The sequence below is a fragment of the Salvelinus namaycush genome, chromosome 37 (genome assembly GCF_016432855.1).
Source record: "Salvelinus namaycush isolate Seneca chromosome 37, SaNama_1.0, whole genome shotgun sequence".
In the NCBI taxonomy this organism is placed as follows: Eukaryota; Metazoa; Chordata; class Actinopteri; order Salmoniformes; family Salmonidae; genus Salvelinus; species Salvelinus namaycush.
Genome location: NC_052343.1, coordinates 503,034 through 513,849, shown reverse-complemented (window position 1 = coordinate 513,849; position 10,816 = coordinate 503,034). Strand labels below are relative to the sequence as shown.

Sequence of the window (10,816 nt, the reverse complement as noted above, 5' to 3'; positions counted from 1 at the left end):
GCGTGTGGTAGCTTTGCTCACTTTGCCGATGGCTTACGCGGCTGCAAACACACCGTCAGGTAAGCCAAGCTGTTATGGAAGCAGTGCCTTTCATTCTTTCTACAACTAGGACATTGCGCTTTTAATTAGATTGACCATCTGGTTCATGCATGTGTGTACCAAGTACACTGTATATGATACTGGGATGTAATACTACACAGACAGACTTATACAAGAGGTCTTTCTCCGACACAGTAGGCTACACATAAAGGCAAGGCAGACACACTTATATACACTTGAGTGAATACTGAATGACATTTAGAGGAGCAGCATACTACCCCGGTGTGTTCATCTCAAACAAATGACTGAGATGTTTGAACAGAGAGTATACCATTAATATAGATATTTTTACTACAGTCTCTACTGTATCTTTCTCTACCTCTCTCTTTTGGTCTCCACCTCTGTCTGTCTCTCTCCTTCTCTTACGCTCTCCGCTTATCTTTCTCACCTCTCACTCTGCCAGTAGACTCACTTTCTCCTCTGAGTAGTGACTCGGAGAGCCCCTGCATTCTGAGAGGCTGTTGTTTGTTTGTTTGTCTCTCCTTGCGTCATCCATGGCATGGTGAATGCTAATCTCCAGGACATGCTCTGGAGGTCTCTGGCAGTTTTAATTACCCAGTCTGGCCCAAGCTTCAGATACAGTTATTTAATTAGGCAGAATAGGCACTGGGAGCTTATGTTCCCGTAGGTACAGTCAGTGCACTCACAATGATTAGCAAGGCAACCAAGCACAGTCATCTCCCTCCTACCATACAGGGGCCTACTTTTAAAAATGTTTAGAGAGTCTGTATATATCCACATGCTCCCTGCATAGGTGTCTTTGCTAGCTGGACTATGATGCATTATGAAACTAAAAGATGAAGACGATCAAATCTACAAATGTGTGGGTAAATAGTACACCAATCTTCTCTTGCTAATAGCTTGTTTCCCCACAATCTCTCTGCCTAATTGGCGCTAAGCTAAAGCCACCATCTCTAGCGCTTCTGATTACCGTTTTGTTTCATCATTATCTGGGGACGGACTTTTATTTCACGTTTTCCATTCTCCAGTTCTGTTACCGCATTCTAATTAGTTTGTTTTTCGAACCGATAATGATTTGAAACTCAAATTGCTGTAAGAATGGCTCAGAGCCTGGCACGTTTCCTCTGATCTCCTTTTGTTTCAGGAGATTTAAAAGGCTTTGTACGTTATGGATTATATTCATTCCAATAGTTCTCCCTAAAGAATTTTCTCATTTGTATAATCTTTGTTCCGTTCCAATCCTCCCCTCTTTTTCCCACTTTTATATCCCCACGAGAAAATGCACAATCTATTCTTAGGGATCGAGCTTGGTGAACACAGTACAACACATCATTGATCAGTTTTGGCAACAACATGCAAATTAGAACTGGGAGATGTTTCTTTTAAGGGCATAGCCGAGAATTCACAAAATAAACAATTATGATCATACTGTAGGCCTAGAACTCACCCACCTATTCTAACAAAACAATTGTACACAATGCTCAAGGCCACGTAGACTGTACGTCAATATACAGCTGGACATTTGTGTCCTATTTAGCAGGTCCTTTTAGTGAAGCATCGTTAGCGAATGACAAAAACAGTCCATTTCCTGATGATTATTTTGTCTCTCACTCTCTTGCAGGGCGCAAGCCGGACTGGGTCTCTACCCAAAAAATGAGGTCCCCTTTCAAGAGCACAAAGGCAGACGTCAAGAAAAGGGACACAAGTGGGGGAAAACAAAGAAGATAAAAGAACGGATCTTTGTCGACTCACACACACCTCTCCCTGCTTTTCTAACCCTTTCATTTTATAACTCAAATGCCTCCGCCACCGCACCTGGCTGGTAGATATAGCGACACAATCTGTGCTCCCCGCCTCTGCTTCTCCCTCCCGCCTCTCCTGTGCAACCATCTTGGATGTGAACTGTTGCCGAAGTCATCGGACCCCCTCTTACAGCCTAAAGGACCCCTGTCGTAGCTCTACAGTACCTGTGTCTTCATTTCTATTTCTCTGTCTGTCTGTATAGAGTCGTCTAACAAGGCTGGCTAACTGGACCAGACCTGGCTGAAGTAGCTTAGGTCCAACTGACCTGGCCCTGACCGCTTGTGGTTGTGAAAGTGTGACCAGGTCTGGTTCTGGTTCAGAAACGAGTGATTATCTGTCTTGTCATGCTTGTCTTTGTCATTTCCCCCCAAACCCCACACACACTCTCCCATTTCTGTACAACCTGACATGAATTCCTAGCTAAGCATTGTCTTACTCAGCTTGCATGGGTTGTTGCGATGGCCAGTTGGTCATGTGTTTGTACGTCTATCCTCCTGTATGATCAGTGTACGTGTCCTGTCTTAAGTGTTGCTGTCCTTCCATGTTTTTACATTAGGGTCTATGGCCGGCTGTGATCTTCGGTGCTAAAATGACATCGAGCTACTGAAAGTTGTTAACCTACTAAAAGTCTCTGTCTGTAGTATCCACTGAATTGTAGAAATCAATGGATGATGTTATCATTTCTAATGTTGTTTCATTTGTTTTTCAGTACATGTAGATTGATTAAGACACTAATGTGTATGGTATTGGGAGTTTCCCCATCCAGATATAACGGACATTTGTCTAAAGTGCACTGTTTTGACCGTTGAAAAGCAGACGGACTGGTATTTCCAATGGCAGGACAGATTCAGACCCTTTCCCCCATTAGTGTAGTCTCCTCTGTCTTAAGCATCTCTTGCTTCATATATCTATCGAAGCGCTGCACAAAATATGAATACAAAACAGCTAGCTAAACAATACCATTTCTGACTGCCAAAAACAATGTGCTGTGTTTACTCTGTGTGGATATTAAAACACCAACACTGTCATAAAGGTGCTCGTTATTTAACCGTGTAAAAAGCATAAATGTTACTAAAAAAAGATGACGATGGATATAGAGGAGCGTGGAGTTTGTTGACCAAGGTACGAGCGATGAGTTGCATGAACTGCTTATTACTGCCACTGTACTGTCCAATATCCTCACACCAGTCTTTCCTCCATTTGTTTAAAAAACAAACGTGTGTAATCTGTAGTATACTGCCTGCCCCCCCCCCCCCCCCCCCCCCCCAGTCACCCCTCCCCCTGTCTTGATGTGCGCGCTCGTTTTTGTATGGGTCCTGTGAATGAATGTAAATGAAACTCTTGAGACCCTCATTGTTGTATCGGTAATAAAAAGATGTACGACCAGCCACTTAATAACTTGAAAAAATAAAGGAATTAAAAATCATTAAATCGTTATGGGTCTCTGGTTGTGTTGTTTGATAGAAGTTTAAAAAGTAGTGTACACACATGCAGTAACGTGCAGGTGTAGGGTACAAGAAGTGATGAAATATTCAACTCTGTTGCAGAATCCATCTTTGTTTAGGTCAGGTCATTGTGTCGTTTGAAGCAGACTCATGACAGAGCTGCATCTCGCTCCTGGTTCCAAGAGTAATTGTGTTTGCTCAATAATTGTATAATCAAGGAGAGGAATTTAATAATGACTCAATGTGGTAGAAGAGACATTTGTTTTTATAGAAGTTGAAAGTGGTCAGGCTTTTTCCATATGCTGCGAAAGTTTAATAACTCTGGGACTAATGAAAGAAAGAGGGTCAAAAATGGGGTTTGACTATGTGGAAATGGATTTTTCAATCGCTAATCACTTGCCTTTTCTAGATACAAGGTTTTGATGCAGAGACATACCGAGATCTTCACGTATCACAGAAAATCAAACATAGATGAAATGCAATCAACTTCAGACAAATTATTTCTAAAACAATTGGCACACATTAAATCTGTAAAAAAATGACTGGTTTTATTAATTAAATACTTTTCAACATTACAAAATACATTCCTGCCAAAAAAACAAAAACAACAACACTTAACAGCTTATAGTCTGTAAACTGGTTCAGCAATTGATGAAAAAGGAACTCTTGTTCACAACCAATTTGATAAGGAATCCAAAAATATATGCAATCATACACTATTTACAATGCAAAATTAAATATCAGATTACAAAATGGCTGTGCATAAGATTACAACTAAATTACAATTTCATGCAACACCTTGTGAACGTGGAGTCAACCCCTGAAGCCCTTATACAGCAGCCAATGACAGTGGTTTCACAGGTCGTCGTCGTCATTGTCAAATTTACAGGCATAACGTTTCAGAAGAGAGGGATCAAATCCACACCAGACCTAGGTTCAAATCCTCTTCGAAATCATTATGCTTTATCCGGGCTTGATCGAGCTTGCCTGGCACAATGAAACCTACAGAGTAGTCATTTGCAAGATCGCATTCTGCAAGCCCACCCATCTGGCACTCCAGGCAGACTAAAGCGAATCATTTCAAAGTGTATTTGAACCCAGGTCTGACCCATATGACTCTGAGCACTTTATAGTCTCACCATACCTTCAACTTTACGGCAAAAATATATATATATTTTTACAACTAATTAATCAAAAACAAAACATTTAGCTTGCCTTTTAGAAAAGTGTATAGCATAAATATGCAAAAATATGTGACTTTAAAAAGAAATGTACTTTTTGGGTAACTACACATAGAGCACTCCAATGTGTGTGCCTGTTAAAGCACAGTTAAAGAGTGGGCCTGTTCGCAGTGTGTGGAGCAGCCCCAGGAGCACGGGACAGATGGAGTTCCCTGTCTAGAAACAACGCTTAGACCCTGCCCATTATACACTTGTGTAGATCTGAAATTATTGGATAGGAATACGCAATAAGGCAAACCTCTCATCCAGCCGTACAGAGGGCAAGGTGGAGCTCTAACACTATTGCTACTACCTAGTCCAGTCCGTAATAGGTCACACGGAGCAGTTTGTGACTGACTACTGCTGACTTATGGACCGCGGATCTACAGGGGTGTCTGGGGGGGGGGGTGCTGTTTCTGGATGGAGCAGGTGAGTGGTTATTCTACTCTACAGGGTGATGTGAACCAGTACCGCAGGACTGACAGTGCAGCCATGCAGATCTATAGCGTTCGCCAATCTCATTGGCAAACAGAGTCAACAACAGTCTAGGAACCAACCGCCGGTAGCCTACCTCAGCTAGCTACAGCCCCGACTGGTGAACTGTACTGGGAGGTCAGCTTCTGATTACTAAACGGCGTATTGACTAAAACGTCTCATAAGGGACTCGTACTAATGAGAATCAGAGCGCAGGTTGATTCAGCAATTTAGTCAATGGAGGGACCAGTTCTCTGTCTTTAAAGGGACAATCTGCAGTTCAAACAATAATAAAAGCGGGCAACCCGCCACCGATTTGGTAAATAGCTGAGGGACGAGGCTGGAGAAATGTAACCAAATTCATAAGACAGAGCTATGATATCAAAAGGATAGATTTAACCATGTCGAGGCGATAAAATGTTGTTGTTTTTTACAAAAAAAAGAGGAACAAGCTGAACTAAGGCATTTTTAAGTTATACTCTTCAATAATCAATGGGTATATATCATGAATTTAAAAGTAAAAAAAAAAAAGTGATGTAGCAATCACAGATTGTCCCTTTAATGCATATCTGAGGACAAGAGAAACGGGCAGAAATAGCTGCTGCTAAGACCTAATGCGTGTAGGTATGGCCGCACACGCTTTCTGTTTTCAGTATGTGCGTGGCAACATCACCTTGGATATGCTTTAGAAAAAGTGCAGAAATGTCCAACTCGATTAAAAAGAGGTGAGGAAAGGAGGGGGTTGATCTGAGGGGTAGGTTTTTCCCACACCTACTTAGTGGTAAAATCAGTGCTTTGTATCATCAGTGCACAGACGCCTAGTAAAGAGTCTATGCTGGGATGAACTGGGATGGTCAATTCAATTCTGAGTTGGGAGCTAAGGGAAGACGTTGGGGATGCCACAGTGCCAGTCTCCAGAAGACTCCTGGACAACCTCTTCCATGTCATTCAGCTCGGGAGGGACATCCGTCTCTGTCCCCTGCTCCAACGTCGCCTCCTGGGTCCGATCGGGACCTGTGTCCAAGAAAAAGTAAGACAGAGAGAGAGATAAAGACACAGAGAGAGAGAGGGAGAGAAGAGAATGAAAGAGAGAGAAAGGACAGTGAGAGTGAGAGGGACAAAGTTACTCATGAACGTTCCTGTTAGAATGGAGAGAGTGTGTCAAGGGAACTCGTTAGGTTAAGTTTCAGAGTTTAAGAATGAAAAAATACAGTGCAACACACAATGCATTTACCACCTGTGAGGTAAGTTTGAAGAAGGGGTGAGTGACAGGTGAAATTTTACCAGAGCTCTTTCTCAATTGTCAAAAAAAATCCTCTCCTCGCCTCCTCTCCTTTGACGCATTGATCTGGAAGAATTGGCAAAGGTGACGATGAGTCAGCCTGAGGAGGACGAGGTGCCTACAGCCATATTGTTTTTCCAATCAGTGCAGATGAAGAGGTGGTGAGGACAGATGTTGTAAGCAGTCGAGACAGAGCCTTTGTGTCTGGGATCCATCAATAGACCACGAGAGTCAGTTCAGCAGAGGACATTTCCTTTGTAATAACCATCAAATGTTTAAATGGAGGTATACAGGACCAAACAGGCACTAAATGGGAGAGTGCGTCACAGAAAGGTTCCATAATTAAACCCATCTATCTATTGAATGAACTCACTTAAATGTGACTGTCTCTTACAGACGCTCTCAGCGAAAGAGCGATTGTGAATCATCCAGGTGAATGTTTGTTAGAAATCGCCTTGACATTTTTTTTTGCTAGCCTTCCCCTATAAGCGCGCAAGGACTGATGCTCACACTCACCCCCACACAAACACAGTGCCTGGACACAGCCCTTAGCTATGTTATATTGGCCATATAGCACAAACCTCCGAGGTGCCTTATTGCCATTATAAACTGGTTACCAACGTAGTTAGAGCAGTAAAAATAAATGTTTTGTCATACCCGTTGTACACCGATTGGTATACCAAGGCTGTCAGCCAATTAGCATTCAGGGCTCGAACCACCCAGTGGGGATTAATCATTTAGAATGTCAAATTAAAATGCACAATAATCCCTATTCACATATTTACCATGGTATTAGAAGCGCTATATAGCACCAAAAGTTAGTGACAGAGTTGCATATTCCAGACAGTCCTAACGTCAACATCCAACACAATAATCCATTGAAAATGCTAAATACTGTTCAAACATTTGCCACCGTCATAAGCATTTTGTCACAAACAGTTAGTGACTCCCCGTTTCAAGTGAGAATCAGAGCGCTGACTTACAGCTCCAGTCAATCAGCCCGGTGGCTGTTGAAATATTTAGGCCCGAAGCTTCCGTATGAGCTTCCGAATGAGAATGAAAAGGACAGGTTCTCTCATCACAAGTGTGGCTGCCTTCTCTGTCAAAAGGCCTTTCAGGCAGGGAAATGCAGCAGGATTGAGAGATGGAGTATCAGCCTGATTTGTGAGCTTTATCCCTATTTTTCCCTGGTCAAAAGTAGTCCACAAATCAAATCACATTTTATTGGTCACATACACATATTTAGCAGATGTTATTGTGGAGGTAGTGAAATGCTTGTGCTCCTAGCTCCAACAGGGCAGTAGTATCTAACAATTCACAACGACACACACAAATCTAAAAGTAAAATAATGGAATTAAGAAATATATAAATAATAGGACGAGCAATGTCGAAGTGTCATTGACTAAAATACAGTAGAATAGAATACAGTATATACAGTTGAAGTCGGAAGTTTACATACACTTAGGTTGGAGTAATTAAAACTCGTTTTTCAACCACTCCACAAATGTCTTGTTAACAAACTATAGTTTTGGCAAGTTGGTTAGGACATCTACTTTGTGCATGACACAAGTCATTTTTCCAACAATTGTTTACAGATGGATTATTTCACTTATAATTCACTGTATCACAATTCCAGTTGGTCAGAAGTTTACATACACTAAGTTGACTGTGCCTTTAAACAGCTTCAGCTTCATGTCATGGCTTTAGAAGCTTCTGATAGGCTAATTGACATAATTTGAGTCAATTGGAGGTGTACCTCTGGATGTATTTCAAGGCCTACCTTCAAACTCTGTGCCTCTTTGCTCGACATCATGGGAAAATCAAAAGAAATCAGCCAAGACCTCAGAAAAAAAATTGTAGACCTCCACAAGTCTGGTTCATCCTTGGGAGCAATTTACAAATGCCTGAAGGTACCAAGTTCATCTGTACAAACAATAGTACGCAAGTATAAACACCATGGGGCCATGCAGCCGTCATACCGCTCAGGAAGGAGACGTGTTCCGTCTCCTAGTCATCGCTACATCTCTACGTACTTTGATGTGAAAAATGCAAATCAATCCCAGAACAACAGCAAAGTATCTTGTGGAGATGCTGGAGGAAACAGGTGCAAAAGTATCTATATCCACAGTAAAATGAGTCCTATATCGACATAACCTGAAAGGCCGCTCAGCAAGGAAGAAGACACTGCTCCAAACCCGCCATAAAAAAGCCAGACTACGGTTTGCAACTGCACATGGGGACAAAGATCGTACTTTTTGGAGAAATGTCCTCTGGTCTGATGAAACAAAAATAGAACTGTTTGGCCATAATGACCATTGTTATGTTTGGAGGAAAAAGACGGGAGGCTTGCAAACCGAAGAACACCATCCCAACCGTGAAGCACGGGGGTGGCAGCATCATGTTGTGGGGGTGCTTTGCTGCAGGAGGGACTGGTGCACTTCACAAAATAGATGGCATCATGAGGATGGGAAATTATGGAGATATATTGAAGCAACATCTCAAGACATCAGTCAGGAAGTTAAAGCTTGGTCGCAAATCGGTCTTCCAAATGGACAATGACTCAAAGCATACTTCCAAGTTGTGTCAAAATGGCTTAAGAACAACAAAGTCAAGGTATTGGAGTGGCCATCACAAAGCCCTGACCTCAATCCCATAGAACATTTGTGGGCAGAACTGAAAAAGCGTGTGCAAGCAAGGAGGCCTACAAACCTGATTCAGTTACACCAGCTCTGTCAGGAGGAATGGGCCAAAATTCACCCAACTTATTGTGGGAAGCTTGTGGAAGGCTACCCAAAACGTTTGACCCAAGTTAAACAATTTAAAGGCAACGCTACCAAACACTAATTGAGTGTATGTAAACTTCTGACTCACTGAGAATGTGATGAAAGAAATAAAAGCTGAAATAAATCAATCTCTACTATTATCCTGACATTTCACATTCTTAGAATAAAGTGGTGATCCTAACTGGCCTAAATCAGGGAGTTTTTACTAGGATTAAATGTAAGGAATAGTGATAAACTGAGTTTAAACGTATTTGGCTAAGGTGTATGTAAACTCCCGAATTCAACTGTACATATGAGATGAGTAAAACAGTAGGTAAACATTATTAAAGTGGCCAGCGATACCATGTCTATGTATATAGGGCAGCAGCCTCTAAGGTGCAGGGTTCAGTAACCGGGTGGCAGCCGGCTAGTGACGGCTATTTAACAGTCTGATGGCCTTGATAGAAGCTGGTTTTCAGTCTCTCGGACACAGCTTTTATGCACCTGAACGGATGATAGTGGGGTGAACAAGTCGTGGCTCGGGTAGTTGATGTCGTTGATGATCTTTTTGTCCTTCCTGTGACATCGGGTGCTGTAGGTCTCCTGGAGGGCAGGCAGTATGCCCCCGGTGATGCATTGGGCAGACCGTACCACCCTCTGGAGAACCCTGCGGTTGCAGGCGGTGCAGTTGCCGTACCAGGCGGTGATACAGCCCAACAGGATGCTCTCAATTGTGCATCTGTAAAAGTTTGTGAGGGTCTTAGGGGTCAAGCCAAATTTCTTCAGCCTCATGAGGATGAAGTGGAGCTGTTGCGCCAAGGGCTGTGGCGGTTACGAGATTTCGTCAGCCGGTGATTGTCAAGCACTAACTGTCGGTCTAGCGGTAAATGACTGTTAATTAACAATTAGCATCTCCTGGCTTCCACACATAGCCTACAAGCCATTTTAAAAAGTCTAATAAATCAATTTTAAAAAGTCTAATAAATCCATGTAATATAGCCTACACCTTCACAATAAATCTATTATTTTTTTTTTTAGACAGGTCTAAAGAAGCATGATATGCAGTCTATTTTAGAAGAACAGAATAGCATACTCTGAGTTGTCCATATGTTAGGTTCTGATGTGGCTATGCCAAACGGCTGTGGGCTACACTAGTCATTTTGCAGACAAGATTTGTTTATGATTCTGTGGCTTTATTTGATATTATTTCATAATATGAAGAATACAATTGAACAAAGCTGAATAAAATATACAGTACCAGTCAAGAGTTTGGACACACCTAGCCATTGAAGAGTTTTTATGTATTTTTACTATTTTCTACATTATATAATAATAGTGAAGACATCAAAACTATGAAATAAACACATGAAATCATGTAGTGACCAAAAAAGTGTTAAAAAACAATCTAAATATATTTTATATTTTTTGATTCTTCAAAGTAGACACCCTTCGCCTTGATGACAGCTTTGCACTCTCTTAGCATTCTCTCAATGAGCTTCAACTGGAACACATTTCCAACAGTCTTGAGGGAGTTCCCACATATATCGAGCACTTGTTGGCTGCTTTTCCTTCACTCTGCGGTCTCACTCATCCCAAACCATCTCAATTGGGTTGAGGTCGGGTGATTGTGGAGGCCAGGTCATCTGATGCAGCACTCCATCACTCTCCTTCTTGGTCAAATAGCCCTTACACAGCCTGGAGGTGTGTTGGGTCATTGTTCTGTTGAAAAACAAATGATAGTCCCACTAAGCGCAAACCAGATGGGATGG

At 42.0% G+C, this 10,816-nt stretch overlaps 1 protein-coding gene across 1 annotated transcript in view; it reads right to left on the bottom strand.

The window, feature by feature from the left end:
* Positions 1-3,835: 3,835 nt before the first annotated feature.
* The window catches only part of LOC120031564 (zinc finger protein 236-like), an 83,479-nt gene continuing 76,498 nt past the window's right edge, over positions 3,836-10,816 (bottom strand). The window contains exon 32 of the mRNA XM_038977372.1: positions 3,836-6,016. Coding sequence (XP_038833300.1) covers positions 5,880-6,016 — 137 coding nt within the window. The 3' untranslated portion in view covers positions 3,836-5,879. The remainder of the gene's footprint in view (positions 6,017-10,816) is intronic.